General features: G+C 40.9%; 1 protein-coding gene across 4 annotated transcripts in view; it reads right to left on the reverse strand.

Annotated features, from left to right (window-relative positions):
• GALNT9 (polypeptide N-acetylgalactosaminyltransferase 9) overlaps window positions 1–27,475 on the reverse strand; it is a 313,510-nt gene that overhangs the window by 194,632 nt on the left and 91,403 nt on the right. For 3 of the 4 annotated variants that reach the window (XM_080373517.1, XM_080373516.1, XM_080373515.1), the window contains one exon: window positions 4,525–4,679. Coding sequence is in view for 1 of the 4 variants with exons in the window: in XM_080373514.1 (XP_080229640.1) it covers window positions 4,525–4,765 (241 nt within the window). In the remaining 3 variants the exon portion in view is untranslated. Of the gene's footprint in view, window positions 1–4,524; window positions 27,254–27,475 lie in introns of those variants that run through there. The other variant, XM_080373514.1, reaches the window with a different exon arrangement.

Consider the following 27,475-nt stretch of genomic DNA (forward strand, 5'->3'; position numbering starts at 1 on the left):
TAAGTCAATACTATTGGAGATAATTATGTGCTAATTTTGTCAGATGCATGTTAGCATCAGACCATAAACAAAATCAAATAAAAATAATTATTACATAAGAATCTGTATGTGGGTATGAAAAGATGCAGTTTCATTAGCAGCAGGGCTGGCAGTCACACTTAATTGTCCACCACTCACACGTCCCTTTACCTCTTTTCTCTGGAATGGAATTATTCTTCAGCTGAAAGTTGCAGCTGTAAAAAGCTTCTTTTAGACAAATCAGATGTGGACATTCACATGATTCGTTTGCAGCCTGTTCCCAACCCTTACTTTTGATATGGAAATTTGGGACCAATTTCAACCAGTCCCAAGCCTATGAAGACTAAACTATCCTTTCAAAAATACTGCTGCACCTTTTAAGTATGCAGATTGCTGGGCTAATTTTTAAATGCAATCACTTTGCTTCCAGTGCATTCTAAAAATCAGGAGTCCCAGTCTGCATGAATGAGTCCTCTGCACCTAGGACCTGCTATTTCCATCATTTTAAGCCTATGTGGTGCAATTACATGAATTGTCCACTTCCCTTCCCCAGCTTCCTCCATGAAATGCATACGCAATACAAAACCCATTTATTGTACTGGGAATTGCTATTGTATTTAATCTTCCCAAAGAGAGCAAAATCAAATTATGATGTGTAAAGAATGATAATCTGTCAAATTCAAGGGAATACTCAAGACTTATCCCTCCAATCCCTCTGTCTGCGATAGAACAGGTCGAAGAGGTCTAATGTAGAAGACATGGGTAGGAAGACATGATGTGAGAATACATAATGAGAAAATGAAAACTCTCTTAATCTTTGCAGATTGAATGAAATCTAATTACATGCTGTATTGATTGTTGTGTATTACTGGAAAGAGACAGTGAAAAGGGAAAAAGGCAATTACAGTGAAATTGTAGTCTGACCCTTCAATTGCTTTTTGGCATGAAAGGTTATGCTTTACTCTGAGCATCAAAAATTCTTTATCCTCTATGGTAAATCATGAGCAACAGACTCAGATGCAAAACTGATTACAGGAAAAATTCAGTCAATTAAATCTCTTTTTATTTTTTTCCCCTTTACAACAAATAGAGGCAAAGGAAAAAAATACCAAGGTATTATCATCAATGCCATTTCATTAGTTGCTACTAAAGCTACCTGGCATTAGTTCTGTGTTGACTGACAATAAATCATATTGGTCAATAGAAATACCATAGTAAAAATGAAAAAAAAAAAAATAATAGATTGATGAACTAGATCTAGAATAACTCAGTTTTTCAAACTGTATGTTATACCCAAAGTCAAATATTAAGAGGCAATATAAAGTTTCATCAAGGAAATTCCACAGACACATTTCATTGCTCTCTTTTCCCTTTGCGCATTCTGTTCATTTACTTCCACCAAAACCAGCAGCTGAGTGCAAAGCAAGCTATTTTTCTAAGTTGATATAAAATCAAAGCACGAGCCAACTGAAAACTATTGTTTGGGTGCATGTCTGCACGACTCTGCAGGCAATCATGGCAATTCTCATTCATTCTGTTCTAAAAATTCTTATTCTGCCAAAGATAGTTGCAAGGACCAGCTTTCTACTGGTTTTCATACATGGTCCTCTGTGTTCTACACACACCTCCACAGGCATTGTATGCACAGTTTTTATTCAGACTGGAAAGCTAATGTGTTTTCTGGTAGTGAGTTTCAGGTTGCCTTTTGGTACACTTGTAACATTACTTCTTGTGTTTATTTTTCCTTGCAGAAGGTACACTTTCAAATAACATTTCTTTGATTGCATGCAAACAAGTAAGTGTGACAGAAACAAAATTCTGCCTAGCTGCAGATGCAAGGCTGGTCTCCCACAGAAGTGTCTTTCTAATGCACTGGATCTTCAACAGAGTCCCTGGGAAATCCAGGTAATGTCTTACAAGTCTAGAACTAATCCAAATATAAAAGAAATCCTAAATAAAAGAACACTCAGAATTTATTGCCAGAATACAAGACACTTAATAGGTGGCTCTAAATTTGCTGATCTCAAAATAGAAAAGTCCAAGAGCAGAAAATTGAAATACTGATCTGGACAGATCTACTGTAACAGTAATATCGAGCTGGACTGAAACTCCTGGTGTTTGCAGGAGTTCTGGGTATGCAAGGAATTCATACTCCTTATGAAAAAAAATCTACCTACCCATGTCTGTCTCTCCATATGAAAGTGACTTTGACCCTCCTCATGACAAACTAACATTCACAAAGGCCTCAGACAGCTATCCAACCTTGTGACAAAGCAGCATACAGGATAACATCTGAGAAACCTCACTCAACATCAGGATGAAACTGCACAGCTCCAAAGCAGAAAGAGTGCTTCTGTAATACCAGTCTTTCTGTGAGACATGGCAGAGCATCGTCACAGACAAGCTCTCCTGAATCTCAATGCTGCCAGAGCAGCATTATGCCCATTAATGGCATAAGTAATGAGTCATGATATTAAAAATGGAATACCAGTGCTCTAAGCCCAAACGCAGATGCTTGATCCTGATTTCACTTACAGTGATGCAACTCCAATGAATCCAGTGTAGCACCTCCTAGTCTTTTAGGACTTTTCATTTTTATTACCATAGAATGGAGGGGAGGGAAAAAAGAGAAAGTGACAAAGTATCTTTTTACAATGGTGATGAAATAATTAACCTGTGTTAATGTACCACTATGTAATAAAAACACCCACTGTGTCAGAAAGAAGCGGAAGGGAAAGGAATAGGAAATTTTAACAGTTCAGCTTGAAAAACTTTCTGTATTTTCCTGTGTAAGTACTTTCAAGAAGAAACTATCTGCAGTGTTTCTTACGACCTGATGAAGCAACATAACATTTAAGTTCAACCAATTTCACTATGAAGTTCCATATCCAACAAACCACATTAAAGAAGAAGAAGAAAACAAGTCTCCAAAATAGAGGCATACTTTGCAAGAGAACTTCCTGCTTACTGTGAAGCCACAGTCATTACATGCAGTGGTGCCTGCCTGGTACGTTACTGACTCCTGCGATTCTCTAGGTGATGCTACCTATGCTGAGATGAACCCAGAGCAGGTAAATCCTACCTGAAGTATCACCTATAAATGCCACCAATAACAAATCAATTTGGGCCAAAAAAACTCCACTCAGTCGAGCTACAACGGATCAGGGACTGATCTAATTTAGTTTGGGAACTCTACGGCTTTGTTGAATTTGGGAGGGAGATTTCCCCCTTAAATCCTACATTCTTCAAAACTGCTCTGGAATATGGTTAGGAAACACATCTGTTGACACTTTATCTCTAGTTCATGAATGTATATTTTTGTGACTGATAACCACACTCCACATTCCCCTTCTCTCTTCCCTGTTTATACAGATGAGTGCGTAAGGGGATACGTGTTCTATAACACTTGCTGGCGTAAACTGCATATTACCATAACAGTCTCACCTACTTAGATTTATACATTCACTCAGAAAGTAGTAATAGGAAATATGCTTTATCCTAACCCTCCTATTTGTTTGCATTTTGAGACTACAGCAGCCTTTGTTAAATCAACGTTACAAGTAAGATTTTCACCAGCAGCCTAGAAGCACATTCAGTGTACTTAAATATATTTACACCAGAAGTTTTATTTGTTGCTAGACACTAGATGTTACATTTATATTACAATTTCATGGAAAAGTTCACTCCCTCAGCCTCTTCTTGTCCAAAGCACTGATACATTTAATCACATACTTATTTCTTGATGTTCCACATTTAGAACTTTACAAATATATGCAAATATAAATGCACTTGTTTTGAAGGATTAGTTTCTACACGAAACATTAGTTGTCCTATAACAACTTTTATGGCTTAGCCTGTTCTAACTACCATGGAAGAGTTCTTTGCTTACCTACCAAGATTTTTGAAGGCTGGTGAATTGAAATGGTTTGTCATAAAAAGAATTGGTGGGTGCTTCCCTTCCTCACCAAAGACAACATAAAATTTAAATGGCACAGTCATTAAGGAAACATATGAGTGGTATGTTTAAATAGGCCATTAGAAGCACACAGCCTAAGAACTCAGTAGAATGCTTTTAAAGTAGTTCTGAGACCAAGTATATGACTTCCAGCTATAACCTAACAGTGTATTTGCTATGCAAACACCTACGCATGCAGAGTTAATACATCCAGACAAACTGTAAACCCAGGTACAGTTCATAGGGACTTCCAACCAATCCTTAAACCCACAAACTCTGCAGCCTCCTTAACTTTGCATCTATTGAGAATGTGCTGACTTTGGACTGAGAGTAGGGGGTGGGGGGTGGCAAGGGTGTTCAACAAATCCCTCCAGCAAACCCCTGCAGCCACTATCTTTCCCTTTGTTTTCTGCTCTTCAGCAGAGGGGTCAGGGCATATGGTGCCCGGGCTTCCCTCCCCAGCTTTGAGTGCTCTTCCCCAGTCTGCGGCACCCTCCCCGGGCACAGGGCGCCACGGGACCGGCGCTGCGTCCCCTCCCAGCCCTCCGTACCATTTAGCTGGTTGTAGACCACTTCCTCCAGGTGGTCCAGGCGCTGCAGGATGGACTCCCTGTCGGCCAGACTGCCCACCTTGGCGCCGCGGCTCCTGGCCCGGCGGTCCGCGCTCCGGACGATCTGCACCAGCTCCTGGGAGCGGTCCTGGATCCTGCAGTAGACGGAGAAGAGGATGATGCCCACGAAGACCAAGATGTTCACCGTCAACAAAGTTTTGATTTTCCGTGCCACCGCCATGGGAGCCGCCGGCGCGGTGGCAGGGCGCACATCAAGGCGCGGCGGCCGGCGGCCCCGCGGCCACCCGGCGGGGGGCGCGCCCGGGGCGCGGAGGGGTGCGGAGGGGCGCGGAGCGGAGCTGTCCTTCAGCACCGCCGCGCCCCGCGCCCGGCGCCCGCCTGCGCCCCGCGGGGCCCGCGCCGCGGCGGGCTGGGCGGCATGGAGCGGGGCCGCGCAGGGAGCGGGGCCGAGCCGCTGCCGCGCGCCGAGCCGCCGCCGCCGCCTCTCCTCCTCCGGCGGCTCCCGCTCGCCGCCCTCGCTCTCCGCCGCCCCAAACGCAGAGCGCCGGTGCGGCGTGACGTGCTCCGGGGGATCTCATCTACATGCACGCGGCGGAGCCGCCGTGCCGCGCCGCCCCGCCTCGCCCGCGGCTCCCCGCCCCGCGTCCCGGCCCTGCCGGGGGCCGCCGCCCGCCCCCGAGCCCCTCGGGGCAGCCCCGGCGCTCGCCGCCGCATTTCAGCACGACGGGCCGAGGCGGGCAGGCGCGGGCTTCTCTCCACGGAAGACACCGGTGGCCATTTTCTCTTCGTTGCCCACCTGGAGAGCCCGTGCCCTGGCCGAGCGCGGCTAAGGCAGCTCTCCGAGCAGCTCCTGCCCTCCCACGGGCGCAGCCGTGCAGGTGAGGCGATGGCCCACCCGCCTCGCTGCTGGAGTAAGCGCAAAGCCGGCCACAGGCTCCCAGCAAGATGCAGAGCTGGTAACGCGCTCGGCCCCGCGGGTTTCCCGGCAGCCACAGTCCAACACTGGCTAGTGATTCTGCCGGGAAGCGACACGGCTGGGACCATGTCCACCTGCAAGCGAAGTCCTTGCCAAGAATACACAGAGTTATAGAACAGTTTGGGTTGGAAGGGACCTCTAAAGGTCATCTAGTCCAACCCCCCTGCAGTGAGCAGGGACATCTGCAACTAGATGGAGTTGCTCAGAGCCCCGTCCAACCTGGCCTTGAATGTTTCCAGGGATGGGGGATCCACCACCTCTCTGGGCAACCTGTGCCCGTGTTTCACCACCCTCATTGTAAAAAATGTCTTCCTTGTGTCTAGTCTAAATCTACCCTCTTTCAGTTTAAAACCACTACCCCTTGTCCTATTGCAACAGGCCCTGCTAGAAAGTTTGTCCCCATCTTTCTTGCAGGCCCCCTTTCAGCACTGAAAGGCTGCTGTAAGGTGTCCCCAGAACCTTCTTATCTCCAGTCTGCCTCACCCCCACTCTCTCAGCTGGTCCTCACACGAGAGCTGCTCCAGCCCTCTGATCATTTTTGTGGCCTCCTCTAGGCATGCTCCGACGGGTCCATGTCTTTCCTATCACAGTCATAGAATCACACACAGGTGGAAAAAAGCAGCCTCAGCCCTTACTCTCAAACACACATCCAGTGAACGCTGAAGAATTACCAACATCTCTAAGCTCAATACCTATGGACATTAAATGAGCCCTTTCAGCTGGCAGCTTCTCCATTCATGTTCACAGTGGTCCTGCTTTGTGTACCACCTCACTTAGAGGGCTGCATACCATAATATAATCCTGGCTGTGGGATTTTTTTTTCCTTTCCCTTCTATACTTTTGAGCTGCCAAGCTCAAAATCCAGCAGAAGTTACAACCTCCCTGAACTCACTGTAACTTAGCAAGGCCTGCTCAGGGTTTCCTGAGGTGTAAACTCTCCACTGCTGTCCTACTTCTGACCTTCCTGCTGCTCATCTTCTGCAAGGCTCCTGAGGGTGCAGTTTGTTTGAGAAGTTATGTGTTTCTGTCTTAGAGGAATTCTCCCCTTTTCTTTTGGGGATCACCAATGAAACCTGTGTTGGATGAATCAGCAGCACAGAACAAGCCTAGACAGAGTTTCACCATAATGTTATTCCTGGCAAAAGATGCCACAGGTTTCTGCAGTGCCATCTCTTACAAAAAGGTATGTCTCCACAGAAATATGCGCATGATTTGGTTACTTCCTTCAGTACTGTATTCTCAAACATAAGTATTATCTAAATACAGGGTCAGATATTCTTTCACTGAAGCAGTCAGCTCAGCAGAAACAGCTCAGAACCTGCAATTTTCCAGTGTTTTGATTATTTTAGTAGTATTCTTATTGCAAATCTGTCATAGCATTACATTTCCCTAGAAAACACCAATGTGGTTTAAGAAAAGGTATTGAAATAATGCTCAAGTGTAGCTTATTAGATGTCTTCACAGCATTTAATATATTATAGCAACACCTGCTGGTCTTGATATGGTTAAGAACCTGTTAGATCACTATTTCCATTACAAACTCCAAGTTCACAAGCTGGCCACAGGACTTCAGTTTGGATTCTGACACATCAGTGTTTAGCTTGTCCCAAGAGCTGTAAAGCATCTTCAATTATTTTACAGAGTTTACCAAGTTTTGATGGGGTATTTTTCACATCACTTCAGTTTTAAATGGGCTCTTTCAAAGACATGATTTCATCCATGATTGACTTAGGTCAAACAGTTTTTGCCTTGTACTAAGTAAATGTTCTTAAATATGCAGCTTGAAATACTCTACAGTGTGTACAGAAGAATGTGAGAATATGCTTATATGGCTGAAACCTTACCTAACACCATTCAAATAATAACTAGCTCTTACAGATCACTGTTCATTCAGAGATCTCAAAACAAGTTACAAAAGGTATACTATTAGAGCTGACTGAAGGATGGCAGTAGTGCTTTTGGAAAAATTTCAGGGTCAGAAAATCTATTTTCTTTTCGTATTGGAACAAAACCAAAAAGCTTTGAAATATTTTCACATGAACAGCATTGAGCTGAAGCCACTGTTTCCTGCCCAAAAGGGTCAGGTTCCAATTTTTCTTCCTTCAGAAAGGCTTATATAGTGCCAAAAGAAAACTAGATCAAAATCAATATATGCAACATCTGGATTCCAGTAAAAATGCTTTTGTTGAAATCATACCAATCAGCTCTGATTGCTGACCTACCTTACAAGTGGGGAACATGGAAAGGCACTGGTAATTTGTCCCAAATCAACAGAAAAAGCCAAAGGCAATGCCAGGATCCCACCCCACATCACAAATCCAGTTTCTCTCTCTCACACACTATTACCCTCTTACTGATTTTTAATCCTAGTAGTCCCCATAGGGCTCATGTTTTCACTCATATCATCCAAGACAGATTAGGAAGCTGCTACAAATAAAAACCAAGATACCGTGTATTCAAATGACAGTCTATAGTTGATGATATTCTACATCTCACTGCTATCACTGTGCTCAGCCAAAAAAACCCACCTGGATGAAGGACAGCTGGCTGAAGATGTTGTAAGCAGCCAGAGGTAAAGACTCTAAAACCACAGTCAGCACTCTAAAATAGCCATCTGTCACAGCCATCTTCCCTAATGTAGCAAAGATCATTTAATGCCTTGGGGCACTTCTGGGCTGCTACTGGACTGTCATATAGCTAAGGCTGCATTGGTAACAGCAGCATAAAAAACCAAACCTGCTTTTGAATGTGGTTCTCCTTGAAACTGTGCTTGGTCTTTTACAATGTTGATCTTGCAACAGTTATGTTTGTTTCTGTTGACTCTTGGTTATTGCAGAACACTGCATGCTGGCACAAAGATGTTGATACAGAGGAAAACTTCAGTTGCTTCTACACTTACAATCCTGTTCTGTTTAGCTACTGAGGTCAGAGACAGTAAATTTCATTTCAAATAACACTGAACTAAAAGATTTTGAAAAGAACTTTTAGCAAAGCATTGGTCTTACAGCCATTATCTGCAGAGTCCATTGTGCAACCAGTCAAGGCAACAGACTCCAAGTCAACCTGACCCCAGTTCATTTGGAGCTACCAACCTCAAACAATACAGAGGAACTAGATTATTTTTTTACCAGCTAGTGAAAACTGTAGATTGTGCAGCAATTGAATACAACCAAGATACTCATCATCATCACCTGGACATTTCCTGAGTTCAGGTTTTCCCCAAAAATGGTCAGTAAAAGTTATAAAGAAAGACCATGTCAGACCTACAAAGTATCACCTCTATAGCAGAACCCTTGGAACCACCATGCCTTCTGTTGTGCAGTCCAGGTATGGTGGGTACATACACAGATAATCAATATGAGCTTCAGTTTTTTATGAACACAAAAATTCTGTTGAATTTTATTTTAATGTCCTTAGAAGGAGACGAAGGAATTGGCTTGCTGATGAAACAAAGTAAGATTTTACTTTTGGCAGAGGCAAGGAGAGGTTGATTGAAAAGTTGCTTGAAGGTTTTTTGAATTTTAAAAAGCTTAGGTTGAAATAACTTTATTGAATTCAAGTTAAGAATCATAAAATCATTCCCAACCACTTTCCCAAAAGGACACAAGATTGATTTACTATATCTAGAGAGACATACATTTCTGATTATTGTACTGCACAATATGAGACATTTGCAAGAATGAATAATGTGTAGAAGGGAAGACTTTGATGTTTAAAGTATTTGAACACGAGCTTCAAAGAAAGAAAAAAAAACAAACCACACAAAATATTATGCCAGTGATGACCTGCAATTGTAGATTCCAGCTGTAGTTACTCACACACACTAATATCACCTATCATTTTCCTGATGAAATCCCAACTACGTTTACTAGCTCATCGCTTAGAGTTTTAATATAGCCTAATATTTTTCTACTTTAAGTAGTATTTATTTAGAAGAAAACAGCAACAAAAACAGACAACAAAGTCCAAGATCTCTGTTAAATTACCCAGACATACAGAACTGAGGCCCTCGTCCTGTTGCAAAGAGGTATTGCAGCCCATCAAATACTTGTGCAGTTAAGTATTTGCACAGCAGCCCCTTCTTACCACGGCTCCAGTAGGCTCTCTAAGAAGCAACTTGAACAAACAGGATGTTTGCGTGAAGTTGCATGAAGGTTTTGGCAAAAGTAGCTAGCAAGTTAGGAGTAAAATAAATAAGGAACTCTCAACTGTCTCATACTTGAGATGTTTCCAACCAGCCTCTTACCTTTTCTGCTGCAGCTGGTATTACAGTGGCACAAGAAGGCCAATAGTCAAAGAATTCCTCTGGCAACAAGACACTGCCAGGTCCCTAAGGCTTCCAGCCACCACTCTGCTCATATTCATGCAGAGGCTTTGGAGCATGTTCACAGCTGACCAAATACCTGCTACTGCTGGCTCAGGAGTGTTGTGGCCAGGTAAGGCAGAGAGAGGAATATCCAACCTGGTATCCATCTCACCGCATTAAAAAGGCTGAAAGCCCAAAAGCCATGAGGGGTTTCCATGCAGTGGTTCTGTGCCAGGAACATCTAGTGTCGGCTCAGAAAGCAAAGGTGTATGGTGACTAGATAGCCCTGAATATTATCAGTGTCTACTTAGAGCAGAATCACAACATAATGTGCTGTGCTGTGGTTTCAGACAAGATGAATGTGTTTACTTTAGTAAGATGACCTGTCTGCTACAGACCCAGTTATTACAGATTATTACCCAATTATTACAGACCTGATGCCATAAGCATTTATTGGTGGGGTCACAATTACAGTGTGCAAAGACTCTCATTCCTAACCAGCAGACCTACTCAAATCTGCAGGCACAACAGAGGGATTAGGTATTCACAGGGTTAGCCTGGAGGTGCTGAATTTTAACTTCAAGTCAAGGATGGTTTTAAATCAAATAAGATGCCTTAAAACCTGAACACATATTTCAGAAATTATATAGAAATATATATAGATCCCTTTATTTTTGGCAGTATTATCACTTATTAAGGTTACACAGAAGTTTCCTAAATGGAATTTTTGGGTTAATTCCTTCTAAACCTACAGGAATTCCCACTTGCACATGGGATAGTTCATCAAATGTACAGACTGCACTGTGTTCTAGCATTGCACTTGTTGCTGCAATGCACTACCCATATATTCTTCATATTGCATTAAAACTACAGGTTGACTCTGCAGAAAGGATTCATAATACACAGCACAACTGCAGGCTGATTTGCTGCTTTCAGGCTTGTGATATTGTGCTGATGACCACACTGTAGTAAATAGCATACAGCTAAAATCCAACAATTATCCAAACACGCATTAACACATCCCAATAAACCCGTCATTGTAAAAATAGAATATAAATAACTACCGAGACTAAATTATTCAACCCACATGCTTACATTTTACAAAGCTCTAATTTATAAACATTACAGCTCTCACCAATTTTAATAAGAATGACTTGAGCTCCTACTTTTTAAAAATCCAACTGCATAGTCCTCTATCCATTTTCTGTTATTTTCTCCTACTGTAATTTCAGAATAGGTGCTTGTTTGCTAAGAGAGGATTATCACCATTCACCAGGATCAAAGAATATTTGCAGGATCTTAGACATACTCCACGCAAAAACAGAAAACAAATACTTGAGGACCTCATCTCACACAAATGACAGAGAGACTCAGTCCAGTCCATCTGTACCTCAAAAAGGGAAGGTGGTTGGAACCTGCCTGACAGCTGCTGCGCTGGGACCCTACGTTGCAGACTGATGTTTGGATAACTTACTGTAAGAAATTTCAGAGGTACTGTGATAAGATAGAGTCGCACATTGGAAATAAATCTGGGAATTTTTCAGAGACCGCTTCTATGTTTATGAGAGTTCTAGCAAAGAAAATAAATGTGCAAGAGATATATAAATGTAGTTTAATATCCAGCTATTACAGATACAGCAATTACCTCATTATACTCCTTGAAATCCATCTTTGCTTATTCCTGTTGCCAGAAAATTTACAAAATCCTAAACAATGGCTAGGCTGTTTGCATGCTGAGGCTTCTGCTTTTCACACTGACCAATATTGCCTTTTGGTTCCTTGTGTTCCCTCTTCTGCTGCAGTCACTCTCTCTGCTCTCATATTCTGTATAGCTTTTAAAGCAGAGACTGCTGTTTGACAGTACTATTCTTTAAAAAATTGTTCATAAATGGTTTTCCTAATCCCAGGAACAAATCAATTTTGGACTCAAAGTGTCCGTTGACATCTGTGGACTATGACCCCAATCGGGTTCCTCCTTGGAATCCATTTGTCTCATTTCCACCTTTACTCTTAAACAGCCAACCTTACGGTAACAGAATTTGCAGTCAGCTCTAAATGTCTTAGGCAGAAAACACTGTACAGATCAAGTTTTATATTAAGACATGCTTTCAATATAGCTGTGCTTTAGGTAGAAGTCTGTTTATTGAAAGGACTGATAAAAAGAAGCTGGCTTTCTCAGATGGATGTTAAATGTAACAGTCCTTTGCTGGCACTAAAAAGCTGGAAGGATGTTTCTCCCTGCCCAATCTAGCCAAAAGCCTATGAAAAAGCTGAACATTATCACTGGCTTAGAATAGTTAAAAATATTTTGCTACTGGAAGTGCACTGAATTCAGTAGGGTAGATTAATCTTTGGCCATCATCACCACAGTCCCAATTCTGCCATGAGGTACAGGCTTGTGGATTTCTGCAGGTATTTGCCCAGGCTTATCCACTTGTAGGAAAAGAGCCTCATACAATATTCATTACTTACTTGTCTCTGTCGTGATGCACATTATTAAGAGATGCATGGCCCTCCAGCAAAATCTTCACAACAAAATTAAGAAACACAGCCAGTCATCATGTCAAAGTCATAAGAGATTAAATATTCTAAGTGCAGCAGCACAGGGGTAAATTAGTATTGTTACCTTCTGACCCCCAGAGCTGCACCCAACGCTGGCTTTAAACAATAAAAATAATGAGATTTTTGGATTCCATTTATTTTGAAACAACAACTGGCAGCTTGAAAGAAGAAAACATGTTTTGGCAAATAAAGTTGACATTGACATTTTTAGCAAAGACTACAGTGGCTTGTCACTGGGCAAATCTGAAGAATCACTGCCAGCCTCTGATGTATGATGTTTTTCACAGGGACAGTGCCTGTGTGAGTAATAAAGAACATTTAGAACAGTTTGTATCTGCCTTTAACAGAGATGTTCAGAATATTTAAATAGTAAGCAAACTATTTCTAGCATTAAAGTCTTCAAAGTATTTTTAAAAATTATCATCTTAAAAAAATAAGATAAAAGCTGATGCATGGTAGAATTCCATCCTAAAAACTATGCCAGTGAGAAGCCTTAACAGATGGATGTAGGATGACAAAACCAAACTTGTCTAGTTGAGTTGAATTCCCAAATATTCCCAGTAAAGGACAAAGTCCCATTTACCAGTTCTGAAGGGTTGTTTGGTTTTTTTTCAAAAACACAACAAAACAAAAAAACCAACAACAAACCACCATGTTTGAAAATGAGCCAGTTGGTGGGAAGAGAACATTTAAGACTATATTGCACTATGAAAATGCTTAAAGAACTATTATGCTGTTTCCTGCTCCAGACCACACAACTTCACTAATTTTCAGTTTCTCTGTCTGAAAACTGGGGACAGCTTGCCATAAGGGAAGTGGCAGAATTTGCTTTTCATCTCAATTGTTTTAGAGGCCATATGCAGCTTAAAACAAATAAAAGTCCAAAACAAGAAAACTATGGAAAACCAACAGATCTGCTCTGCCACAAGGCACCAAAAGAGCAACATGGTGGGAGGAGCTGCAAGTAGGAAAGGACATGTAGGTACAATGTGCACAGATATTCATAACCCTTTAAGCTGTAGATGCTGGGAAGACATTCTCTATTATTCATTAAATTCTCTGGTGAGCAGACAGATTAAGCATTTTTCCCCCTTAATTAATCGTGCTCTGGGCTATGGAGTTGAAGAGCTTCATTGATTTATATATTTGCTTATTTTGAGAGAAAATTACTTCTCAAAAAAACTCTCCACAGTGAAACTGCATATCAAAGCCTCTGGCCAAGCTCACAAGCATTTCAGGCTACATATGTCTTTAGCCACTACACCACTATGTGTAATTGCAGATACAGAACACTTACTGCTTTTAATACTAAATACAGGGAGATATTTTATGTCGGTGGCTTGTATTTCCCAAGTACAGACATTAATACCAGCCATAAAGGACAGATCATATTCCGCCTATATAAAGGAAACATGAAATGGAAAGGATCATGTCTGTAGTTTTCTTTATGCTACTTATTATTACATATTAGATCCAACATGTCCAATTGTATCAACTCACAAAAATTTCACGACATTAAATCTTTTAATGTCTATTGAGCTGCTTTTGATTTACATAAACCAAAGATCAGCAACAAGCAGTGAACAGGCTGCCTAGTGCTGAGCAAAGCTTTTGTTGGTGCTGGCTGTTCCCTTCCATCCCTCAGGCACACAGCCCCTGGGAGGACACCCTTGACAGAGGTCATCATGGATCTACCTTGGCGTAAAGTACAGGGGTTTCAATGGCTGTTTAACAGAGACAATGTTGCACCGAGCAAGCACTACTGCTTGTTAGCATGCTTTGTTCAACACAATTAGTATGGTACCCTGCCAGAGTAAATACTAAAGGACAGCTCAGGTGATAGACTGAGGTTATTCAACTTTTGACAAAAGGTTACGAGAATTCTCTTGAAACAGTAATTGTCTGCCACATGAAATACTGCAACTTCTTGAACAGAGGAAAGAGGAAACCATAACAAGACCTGGATTAGGGCAAGAGGAAGCTAAAGGCAGGCAAGTTAATACACTGGAATGTAATGGAATCTTACCAATAGAGTCTAGGGTAGATTGGACAGAGAAGAAGAATAAAAGAAAGTTAATAAAAATCTCAATTTTTTCTGATGTGCCTGTAGCTAAAATAGCTGAGGCTGGTTTCCTCCTAGGTCTTAACAATTTTTGTGGTCAGTACACGGAGAGGGAACTTCTGCAGTATCACAAAGAAAGGCTTCAGGGCATTTGGCATGGAATGCTTTCCCATGCAAGCCAAAAAAAGAACAGCATAGGAAGAACAATGTATTTCTAGGGGTGCAACATTCGCTACACTATAAAGATAGACCCACAAGCAATACATCATCTGAAAGATCCAGAGCCCAATCCAGACATAACGCCATTGTTACCTGGCTAGCTGGAGGGCAGTGAAGTTCATCGCCTGTGCTGGCAAATGTTCTGCAGGTTTGGTTTGAGGAAATATTTAGGAAGCCTTCAGAATGGGCATACCTTTTGCAGAGGTATCATTGCAAAGACGCAGGTGCACAAGTTGGTTTGGAACAGCGGTTAAAAAAAAAAAAAAGAGAAAAAAAAGTCTTAAAGTAAAAAATTGTAGTTTTTCTGGTAGTAGAGCCAGACGTAATACTCATAGAACAGGTCTTGCCACTGGCTTTAACTGGTAACAGATGCAACTACTGATTACTATAGAATTGATTCCACTGATGAATCCTTCAGTATGTATTTTACACCCCCCCTTTTCCCATGTGGCACTTTGCTAAACTTTTTGTTCTCAATGCTTGAATGGAGCATTTATCTACAACAGGACCCTGATCTTAACTGGGACAGTGAGGTGCTTCCATCTGACACATAATCCATAGACAAGACAAATAATAATGGGCAGCAGTGATAAGAATAGCACATCCTTATAACATTCACTCTATGTAAGACATAAATGAATACATCAGATTACTCTTAAAATAGCCTACTCTAAAAATAGATAAGTGCATACTGCCATGTAAAACTATAATACTAATGTAACTGGAAGACCTGGATATAAAGACCAGATTGAGTGCTGAGAAAATCCTCTGCCTTGAAAATGTAAATTAATGTAATTGCCATTAATTGTGCATAGCATCAGTGTAAATTCAAAGAGGAAAACTGAACAAGCAGTACTGAATCTGACTTTTGTCAAGTAACATCTTCATTTTAAGGAAAATCTGTATCGGGATCAGTGAATGTATGCTCTTTTACACTCACCTAGCTTTCCAAAGCATGCTGCAGACAACTACAAGTATTAAGTACGAGTCAACTACAGTATCAAGATAAACATGCCCTAATTTCATGTCAAATGAAGTGCAATTTCTGTGGCCTGCACAAAAGTTCTAAGTCACATCTTCCATCACTTTGTTACTCAATTACACAATTGTCTGAACTTCCAGCATTGAGAGCAACCAGAAGGAAAAACTGTTCTTTAAATGCAGCTGATGAGAGCACCTGTGCAGAGTGTGCTCCCATGGGGGGGTTCTGGGCTGATAGAACTGAACTCTAGACTTCCTGGGATTATGGCAGGATAAAACTACTTCAGTTGGAGCAGGAACAGACTTACAGTTCTGTGGGCACAACTGGACTGTTGTATAAACAGCTAGAATTTGGAAATGCCCAGTCTCCTGGCCAACAGACTAAGCAATATCCTTCCAGTAGCCTGTGGCTACTGAAGGCGAAAGTTAGATTCTATAGATGTGGATCCACAATAGTTTCACGTATTCGTAAACTCAGCAAAGACAGGCATGCACAGTAGACATAACCTCACTGGATGGCAGGGGACTTGTGCCCCTGTCTGTGGATTTTATTACTGCTGAGACTCAGAAACAATACTCAAGTGTTGGTGTTTTTTTAATAATTATTTCTTTTGTATTTTTTTACCACAATAAATCACCTCATTTACCCACTTATCACAGGGAATTTTCTTGAGAGACAGAGTCTTGTTGACTCCTGCATTCACAAAACAAAGCAACCCCCGAAAAACCTGTAAAAAGCCTTAGCTACGACTGTAAGTCCTTACTACTGCGTAACTTTTGGAACATGACTCTCAGGTTAGAAGAAAAGGCAGATGTTAATATGCCATCCGCTGCTACCAGTGTATCCTAACCCACTGGAGAACTGTGCACCATCAAAACAGTGCTGGGGGTGCAGTGCAATATCAGCATTAAATCCCAGCCTGAGATCTAGCAATGCTATTGAATAACACCAAACGGCAGGGTTCCACCTTGGGAAATCTCCTTACCAATGAAAGTATTAAAGTCCCAGAGCCATGGGATAAGAAAGCCCTAAGAACTTGCTGCAAGTTACAACTGGCAAGAGCAAACCTTTTGTCCACTTTTTGTCCTCTGAAATCTCTCTCTCCAAGTTGTGGTACCTCATAGTACATCTGTTAGTATCTTAAAACAGCTAGAGAATTATCTGAACACCTTTCTATCCACTCCTCTAAATCACAGTAAATCCTACAGTTGTAATTCAGCTTTACGGTTGGACTCAATGATCTTAAGGGTCTTTTCCAACCTAAATGGTTCTACGATTTTTATAAAAAATTCTTACCCTAATGGGAATTTGAGGGTTTTGGGGTGCAGAGAAAAGGAAAACCCCTTTGTTTTAAAGAATAAGTATTTATATCTGATAGACACTAAACATTGCCATGATGGACACAATTTGGTATGTTACAGGAAAATTGCTTATTCTTTTGGGAATACATTGTCACAAGCCAGCTGCTTATACTGGATTAGGAAAGGGAATTAGAGAATGCACAACCCAATTAAAAAGTAATGTTTTGTTTGTTTCCTGCAGTTCTTTTGCTCTTTCATACTAATTTTTCTCTTTTTCATTTATATTTAATGTAATATTAATATTGATATTCACAAATAAATCCCAAGGTTCATGTCTTTTTAAAATGCCTTCTAGCATTTGTTTTCACACCATGGCCAGATCCTACAGCTGTAAATGGAACTACACCAGTTCCTAACAGCTCAGGATATAGCCCCAAGGATTCCTCTGCTGACTTTGGTGGGAGAAACACAATCTCTAAACACACTAAACTTTCCGTATCATCATACCAAAATGCAAAGGAGTTGCAGGCTTATAAGTAAGGACACCCAAATGAATCTGTATCACTTTCACACAGATTTATAGAAAAGCTGAAAGAAGGATCATGCTGGAGGCAAAAGAGAATAGGATGTTTTCTCTTTCTATGTGTTCCTCTGATAGGACAGGTTGGAAACAGAATTGGCACACAACAGAAATACAGTATGTTAACTCTACCATCATCTTGAATGGTCTGTTAAAATAACAAAAGACAGTAACAGGTGGTATTTTAAAGCAGCACTGAAATTCCAGAAAACAAACAGTAGAACTGGCTATAAAAACCAATACAGAGTTAAAAAAATGCTAATCTCAGATTTGAGGGAAAATTCCCATTTTCCAAGTGAAAAAGAAATGAAAATCAAATTACACAACTTCAGGCAGACCTGTGGAACTTTGAATTCTCCACTGCTCTTAGAAATCTTTAAAGATGCAAAGCCCCAACTCTTCCATGTTGAAGAGAAGAAAGAAATATAGTTATTTATTAGGTCCCTTTGAAGTCTATGAAAAATTTTCAGAAAAAAACTTGCTTTCATGAAGCAACTTGTACAATTAGAAAAGAAATATAAACTTTCTGTACTGAGTTGAAAGAAAAGGTTATATCAGAAAAGAAGAAACAGAAAAAAGAAACTCCTCCAAAACTATGATCTTGCATTTCTAGTAAATTCCCTTAGATGAATAAATGCATCCCATTGTCACATCTACGACACACACTGAATAGTTTCAATCCTGATAACTTCTCACTTTGGGAAGCAAAATTTGTAAAGAACAAGGAGTCATTCAACATTTGTGTGCTTGCAAGTCCATTTCTTTTGTTTTCTGTTCAGCCTACCCCAGGTAACATAACTGTAATCTCCCAGCAGGGCTACCTGCCTCTGCAAACTGGCTTTCAGTGTGCTGGGGACTTAAAGCACCTTCAAAAGCAGTCTGGTGAGGCCACAGAATGCAATACATTTAAATTTTAGATTGCAGAATTCCCTCTGTCTTTCAAGTGATTCTTGTTTGATGCTTGAAGTCAGGAAAGTCAATTGAAACTTAATTCTTTTCTTTGATTTATAGCAGCTGTGGATTAAGAATCTGATTTGGGACAGATTTAATTGTTTCCTCACTGAAAACAAACTAAGAGCTCTTCTTAAGGTTTGCACCTTGAATAATGGTTGTGTGCGTTTTATTGTATTATACCACTATATTTTATTAGAAAGCATTTGTCAACCCTTATTCCTGGAAATTCACTAGTGGTGCATTGGTATGTGTCAGAACATGGCAATGACTCAACAGCGCTCTGCTCGAAACACATGGGGACAAGAGGCTTGACTAACCTGGGAGATTATTTCATCATGGAAAAGTAGGATTTAGACACCCGAAAATAGGCCGAAAACATTTACAGCAACTGTTAGTAGGAATTTTTTCAAATAAATGTTAAAAGGGTTATTTTGTTCCAAAATTTTTGCATCTTTGTACTCTTTTAAGTTTCACAGTTCTAAATGATACCCTGAGACAAAGTGGACCCTATTCTGTCCCTGAAGAACTTTCAAAAATGTTTAATTTTTTTTTTTCATTTTAGTGTAAAAACTTAATTTTGGATCTGGATATTTCTCTTCTTCAGTGTTTTTATTTAGTCAACAGCAAAAAAATCAGTTATCTGTGTACCTCCAGTCTCCCTACTGAAGTCTTCCTTTTTTAGAGTTTATAGGAGACAGCATACTTCAAAATAACCCGCTTTGATTAGGGGCTTCAAGAAAAAGATGCTTAGTTCATAAAATCAATATATTTTCAGTGAGGAACACGAAACTGTATGCTTTCATGCCAGGCTAGGAACCAACCTATTTTTACCATTTCATTTCAGAGATAATTTCTTTTGTTTGCAAACACGTTTCATATTCAAAAATATTCAGCTAAAAACCCCTGTAATTACAGAAAACATTTATATTTCTCTAAAAAAGGTGCAATGAAATGTACAAAGTATTAGAAGATAGGGACATCACACTATACAAAAATAGGAACCCTTGACAAAAGAGTAATGCTTTGAAAAGATAAAGGGAAGATCAATATGTTCCATCTTTATACACTCTCATCTTGTATTCTCCTGTAGTCTCAAGTCAAAGCATACTTTTGTCTGTAGTCTAACAAAGGGTATCAGTGTTATGAAATGTACAGTAGTTCCTTCTTTATGCTCCCTGATAACTTGTCATTTATAATCAGTCTGGAATTCAAAACAGCTTTTTCTTTACCTGCCTGGTTCCCTTTGCAGAAGAGCTCACAACTAGCCACAGTGTGGTACCTTGTTTTCCTGCACAGTTGTTTCCTTTGTTTGGTTCTTCCCTGTCAAGCTGTCTAAATGCACTGCCAACAACGGCCAAAGCAGAAAGCTGGGTGAATAATAAATCTGTTTAGCTGATGAACCAGGTACTGGCATAATTCACTGGACAGTAAATGTAAAGTTACATTACACATTGAAAAGAAAAATACACCTCAAATATACTCACAACCACAGGCGAGGATGTGGCAAATCAACCCTCATTCACTAAAGCTACTAATATCAGGTAATATTAGGGGTGACACATATGCACCAAGGGCATGGTGTCTTGCAATAAGCAGCTGAAAACTAAGGCATCCAAATGCAGAGATCAAGCCCGGACATTCAGCTAAGCAGCCTACTTTGTATTGCTTCTGAAAGTTCTAGAAGGGAAATGTAAAACATTACTCTTCAGGGCAAGTGCAAACCACAGCTGCATAGCAATTCAAGAACAAAGCTTGTTACCTGTCTCAGAAGTACCTAGATGTGACAGCAATTACTTGTATATAAAGAGATACTATTTTCTTCCCTTTTCATCCAATTATCTGTATTTAAGATGAGCCTGTTTACAAGAAGTCATGCAAGATGGAAAAGGAAGTATGAAATCACACTGACTTCTTCTAGAATAATTTAAAACAGCTTCCCTAGAAATGCAAGATTCCTGTGATACTCCCTGGTGTCTCAGCCCAGAAAGCTTTACAGAGCCCTTTGGTGAGGTACACTGTGCCTCTGCTATTTATGCTTGTGTTTCTAGCAAGGTTTTCCTCCCCAGTTGAATAGCATTGGTATTCAGTGCTATTTTGACCATTTCAGAAGGAGTTAGTTGCAGGGGGCGGTGTGAGCTGGAGGGCAGGATGGTCATTTGAGACACCAGTCTGGGAAGCAACATCTCTCTGTAAGTTCAAGGCAAGGCACCTTGCTGGAGCACCAGTGCGAGTTGTTTCTCACTGGCTCCACAGACAATTCACTGAAGAAAAAGGAATTCCCTTCAAAATTAGGTTGACTGATTTCTTTCTTTTTCATGAGTCACCATGGTGGCTAATTACAATTAGATCAGGAGCAGACTGGCTAGTTCACAGCATTCTACAAACATTGCACAAAATAATAAGCAGGGTATCTGAGGGTGCAACGGACTCCTGTGAATACATTGTCCTCCGAAGCAGCTAAACACAGTGGAATGTCTTTCCAATAAAAAAAGTCCTTGAAAAGGTAGGTCAGCACTTCTAGAGATAAAACAACTGACTTTTCTACAGAACAGAGAAAGCAATTTTGAACTTAATTTCAACATTCAATGCTTATCAAAGCTTTTTTCCTTGATTTGGAGAAGGTGGAGAGTACGGAGGACGTGAAATTCTCATAGTCCTTGTTTCATTTCTGAACCCCCAAATCCATCACTGCAACATCTGGGATGGCCAGAAATAGAAAACACTTTTCCATATTGGCTCTGATTACAAAATCCCAGTAGTTTCCATTCATAAGGAAGCCCATGAAAATATAAGATGGGCTTTTCTAATCTGGAAACACCAGTCAAGACCTTTGCTTGCTTGCTGCCCACCAGTGCCATCCAGGGAAAGCAGTGCACCTACACCATCCAAAGGGCAGACCTTCAGCCTGAGGCAGCAGGAGGAGACTTGTACTGTTTCTTTAACAGAGGCTGTAAATCAGGCACTTTCTTTATCCTGACATAATTGCATTCATTACCTATGTTATGGCAGATAAAGAAGTAGCCGGCAGGACAACAGAGTAAATTATGCCCACAACCAGCCTTCAACTTGAAAACATAAAAAAGCACCTTCTTTGGAAACTCAAAACTCTACTAGATAAAAGCCCAAGTTCTCGATAAGGAGGCAGGTGAGTACTTCGAAGAAATGCTAAAAAGACAAAATCTTTTTACTGCAGACAATGAACTGCTATGAGGACTGAAACCCATTTCTTATCTTCCAGTGAGTTTTTTGTCTGGATGCTATTAGCACAGCATTCCTCTGATCATTTGTAAATGTCATTTATAAATCCTTGCACAATTGTTCCCTGCGGAGTAGATTACAGGGCGCAGGTTTCCTTCTTTCAGATTGCAGACCATGCTCTGTGTTTAATAAGGATGTTGCATATTGTGGTTTTTCAGTTTATGCTTCAGTGACTATGACCCATGCTGCACTATAATGAACCAGACCCTCTACCAATTCCAGTAAATTGCTGAATGTGTGATATGTGAAATGCAGAGGATTACACTCTCAGTTTGAAAACTTGCACTCATTTTCTTGTAGAGCTTTCCTTCAAGTCACCGCTGATTCTGGCTGGATTAGAAAAGTGGGCTGAGTCCACAGAGAACCAGCCGCATCGACACCCCATGCCCGCAAGTCTCATGCACACAGGGATTTCTAGCCCTATTCAAAGCTCTCTTGACATAGCTGCACTGCTGAGTCAACCCCTGGCCTCACACCCAGTAGTATAATTTATCAATTTGCAGTATTTTTGTTCCCCCCATTTTTTTCTTTCGCCTATGCCTACAGTATCACAAACAACTGTTTATATAGATGTGATTGTCATTTATGTTCAATCTCCTCTCAGAGGTACCGAGGCAGACAGAAAGGAAAGTCTGATTTTGATCCTATGCTAAGAATTACCTTTTCTTAACCCAAATTCTACCTGCAGACAGGTCTGAAATTCATGCCAGTAGCATCCATCCAAAGGTGGATTAGACACAGCTCCTCTCCATTCCCACCTAAACAAAAAGAGCAAGTGCTACCACACCATAGCATCTGAAGAGCAAACGAATAAGGTATGGAAGACAGAAGACGTGGCAAATAAAGTTCTTGTGATGGCACACCAAAGACAGAACACTGTTCTGGCTTCAATTGCTGCATGCAAGTAATCTAAAAATCTAGAGTACACCAACCTTTTATATGGGGTCCATACATGTTTGTTAAATTTTAAAATTCCAAGCGTCAAATAAGCATGCCAACTCTGGACCAAAAGAAGCAGATGTTGTATGTTTACTTCCACCTCGAGCTGTAAGGTACACTTGTTTCTAGGTGTTATAGTGACGTCCAATTCTGAAAAGCTGCTAACTGTTCATTTCAAGGGAGGAAATAAACACTCTGTTGAATTAATTAATTTCCTTCAATTCTTGCAATGCTTCTCCCTCTTCCTAGTTTGTGATCAAAGAAAGGATGTCTGAAGTATTATTAAATATGCTTTAGGTTTTTACAGTGTGCTATCTGCTAGTTTGGTTTTCCCTTCTCTAACAAATGTGATAAACACCATGCAGGAACAAAACAGGGAGGGCACGGAGTCCAATGTAGAAATCAAACAATAGCTATCTTACTACTGTCAGTCCTGAGCTGAAATAACAGAAAACCTCCTGAAAACTACCACCTACAACCTCCTCAAAACACACAATGATCAAATCTTCAGTACTGGGACTGGTACCATTTTTTCCAGAGGACTCCAAAGTAAGTTGGAGAAGCATTTGATTCTCAGATGCTACCATACACCATCCTTGTCCTACACTCAGTAGGTGACATTTGGATCTCTTTCTGAGCTGCAGTAAGCAGAGGTCCCAGCCAGTTGCTCTTACGGCATGCTCCAACACCATGGAGATGGTGCAACTTCAAAGTCAATAAGACTACACTCACTGTGTGGCTGTTTCCTGCCCAATGCAGAGAATTATGTCATGTTTGCCAAAATATTAATGCGTGTTATGCTTCAGTGTTAACTAAAAACATTTCTTAATCTATTCCCTAATCCAAACATACAAATTAGTATAATTGGAGAGCTGTGATTATGAATACAAAGCATAAAGAGAGGCAACACATATTGTCTTCTTGTCATTCCTATCAGGCAGCAATGTTCAGTTAGTTCTGCTCCTTGCAGTCTGAGCATGTTGGTATAATTGATGGTGACGTTTATCGTAACAGCAGTGCAAAAGCATCAATTGCTTGATGAATTTATTTACTCCTGCCCAGAAGTGAAGCTATGATTGGACCACTTTATAAAAATCAAACTGCTGTAGACCTGGTCTGTTGTTGTTGATTGCACTTAAAGGGGAAGCGAGGAGAAAAAAAACAAACAAAAAGAAGAAGAAAAACTAGGGAGAAAAGACTCTGGCTGGGAGGCTAGCGGTTGAGTGAAAAGACAAATCTCTTTGATTAGAAGAAAATAACTATTACTTTACCTGATTTAAAAAAAAAAAAAACAACAAAACCAGACACACTTACATCACTGATCAACAGCTGCAGCATTATTTGCTGCATAGTTTAGTCCTTTTTCTGGCCAGTTTTTTCTTCTCAACCCACAATATTCCTGGAGGTAGAGAGCTGTAAAGAAAGTATCCTAAATGAACACAAGGCCCCTGGGCTTAGCAAAGTCAAAACACGAACCACATCACATTCTTGTTTTGTGAAATAATTGTCTTCCATTGAGAAATATGGGGCCATATTCTCTTCACCCTGACACTCCGCAGTCATTTAAAACTATGCAAAACTCTTCAACTTTTCCTTGGTGGATTCTGCACTTTCTGTGTAGAGATGGAAGTAAATCCAATGGGAAATAGGTCCAATGACTCTACATTTGGTAGGTTTCCAGACTCTCACTCTAGCTCTAAAGAGGTCTGAAAATCACTGCTTGAGAGAGAATGGTCTATGCCTCTCAGTTTGCATGCTAATAAAGTACGGTTGTTTTTTAAATAATAGTAAATAAAAGGAAGAAAAAAATCCTTGTTGGCTCCTTTGACTCCCCTCTGAGAAGAGCTGAAGGCTGCAGTGTCAGGAGATGAGAGTTTCAAACATCCAGCCACTGTCTGAGGCAGTCTCTATCCAGTCTACATTAGAGCCAGCAATATCATCACAGGATGATTCACAGATTGACCAACACCACAAATGCCATTATGGGCTTCAGCAGGGTAGAGGGTTCACCTTAATTAGATCTTAATGTCTCATAACTCGCTAGATAAAGTTTAGTTTATGATACTATGCTAAGAAACAAAAATGTAGGCATGCCTGATACAACCAGTCTCTTAAGTCCATAGTTAAGAACTCTTCAGTTAGTGCTTCAAACTGCTGAGAAACTAGTATCTGTATTGAGCTATTCCCTTGGCCACTAATTTTAGGTGGCAGAAACCCTGGAAGAGGAAAACATACACCATTGTAGAGCATATATAGACAAAGGAAACCAGCTTTAGGTAACCTTTCAAAAAATGGCAAAACAATTTTGTACTCAAGGTCTAAAATGGAAGACCACATTTTTAGGCTCCCAACTGGACCAAGAGCTGTGACTCATGACAGCTCTTAGATGCAATCTCTCTTGTAGTCAGATGCTCACAGATACAGTCTAAGCCTGAAGATGCACTGAGCCTGCAACGCTTCCCATCCCTGCCCACTGGAAGAACCCACTAAATCCTTGATGCATCCAGTTACTAATGTTACCCCATGGAAAATCAGATGACAACAGCAAGACCTGCCTGTGGCCATTTCTTATCCCTGTCAAGGGATGAATAGGGAAATGGACAGCTCTCATGTATGAGACTCCTGTTTTCAGGGCAGCTGATGGAATATATTAACAATGCCTTTAGATAGTAAAATTATTAAAATACAGGCTTCTCCATAGAAGCAGGAAATTATTATTTCCTACTGCCTGGAGAGATACCTTATAGATATTTTAATGGGCTTGGCAGCTGAACTGACACCTTTGAATGGACTTTCATTCAAGGGTTTTGGTGGTGCCGCTTAATGAGAGTTTCAACTGTGAGCTCCCTCAACACACAAGGGTACTTGATTGCTTTGCCAGTGACCAGGTGAACAACCCAGGGCAGATATTTTTTGTTGCTCTCTCAAATAATAGTATTTGTGCTCAAAGGCATCACCTTTCACAAGCACAAGTCACAGCACTAGGACAAGGAATTCCAAACTTGTCTTGCAACAAGTAAGAATTAAAGGTACCCTGCGGCTCATCCCAAGAAGAACAGGGTGGTGAAGCCACCGTCCAGAGCCCATGCCAGCTAGCAAGGCTGAACAAAACACATAGGGCAGAGATCACTGTGCTCTACAAGCATCAGGCCCCAAGCAGAAATAAGTGGGATTTCAGAAGCATGCACTGGCCTCAAGATCATAAAAGTCACTGAATGTCTTTGGTACTTACACTCCTTGATGACATGGGAGCTTTAGAAAATTCCTGTTGAAACCTTTTAAATCCCCTTCTTAATTATGCTGCATCTACCTGTGAAGAGCCACATACAAGGCATTTTGTTATAGAAAGCTAGTACAAACACCCATGCTCGCAATAACAGTCTGTGAAGGTGAATGGGAACAAACACACCGTCTCCCGAGTGCCTGCAGGATCAGACTTGTTATAATCTAAAGATTGCGAGTGGGGCTTGTGTCTCCTTTATGTTTTACGCAGCACTTCAAACTCATGGTCAGTGTCACACAAAGAACAATAAGATAATCATAGTAATAAAATGCTAATCTATCCTATTAACCTGTGCCTGGAAAATTGCAGTAGAGCTGGCTTCCAATAAAAATAAAGGGAGGACTGAGAAAAGGGCAGATGAGACAGATTTCCAGCATGGGGAAGTAACCCAACAAATCCTGCTGCATCCAGTTACTAATGTTACACACCCCATGGAAAACTGGATGACAGCAGCAAGAACTGCTTGTGGCACCGTTTCCATCCTGCTAGTCTGCTGAGCACATGAATTAAGCAAGTCCCTGGCAGCCCAGCCAGGGAGAGGGATGGCTATTAATGTAAAAGAAAAGCCTGCATAAGTAGGGGTAAGCAGTTTTTACCATCCTCAATGCTGCTCAATGAAAGGCGCAGCTGCACCTTTCTCTGAGTTATCAAAGATTGTTTCAAAAGCACACAGAATGGCTTTTATAGCAAGATATGTCCCATCCTCTCTGTTACTCTGTTCTACAAAGCACTGGGACATGGTGCTCTCCCTTTAGCACAAGCCTCTTGGCCAAAATATTGTTTAGCACATGAAGTGGCTGCTTACAGGTAGTCTGTCACTGCCTTGACCTTGGTTAAGTCCTTCAGACTGAGACTGTGCTCCCTTTGCCAGAGAGCTGAAGAGGAGACAGCCTTCCTACAGCTGTAGTTGGGACTTGCAAGAGAATTTAAAGTCACAGGCAAATGCCTCGGTAGATGAGCCAAGATGCTCCCATTTGCCCACACTAATGGGTGTCAAAGCTTGGCTTTGCTGTGAGCTGTCTGACTAAACAAACTCTTGGAATGGAGGAACCAAGCATGGGATGAGAAGACCACAGAATAGGCTTCAGTGGTTCCCATTTTAACACAAATCCCTTTGGTTTCTTAAAAATCTCTGGGAAGGAGGGCAAAAGGGACCCTCTAGTGAATTTCAGAATTCAGAGGCTTTCAACTGAAAGGAACAAATTTATATCAAATACAATTATTTTGCTTATAGTATAAGTAAGGCAAGCTTAGCTCCTTAAAATAAATAAATAAATGAATAAAATCATAGCGGTGTATAGCACCTGAAGACATTGCCCCCCCCCCCCCCCCAGCCCCCAATAGCAACCCTACTATAATTCTTGCTTTTCTTCCTCTTTGTATCACAGTTCAATGACAGACAGAAAAGGTGATGGCCTTTTGATGTGGTTACTGCTCTTTTCACTGAATATGGTGGAAAGAGTTTTTCTGGAGTTACACCTTCATGGAATTCTGAAGTGCTCTTCAAG

Source organism: Falco punctatus (genome assembly GCF_963210335.1).
Source record: "Falco punctatus genome assembly, chromosome: 1".
In the NCBI taxonomy this organism is placed as follows: domain Eukaryota; kingdom Metazoa; phylum Chordata; class Aves; order Falconiformes; family Falconidae; genus Falco; species Falco punctatus.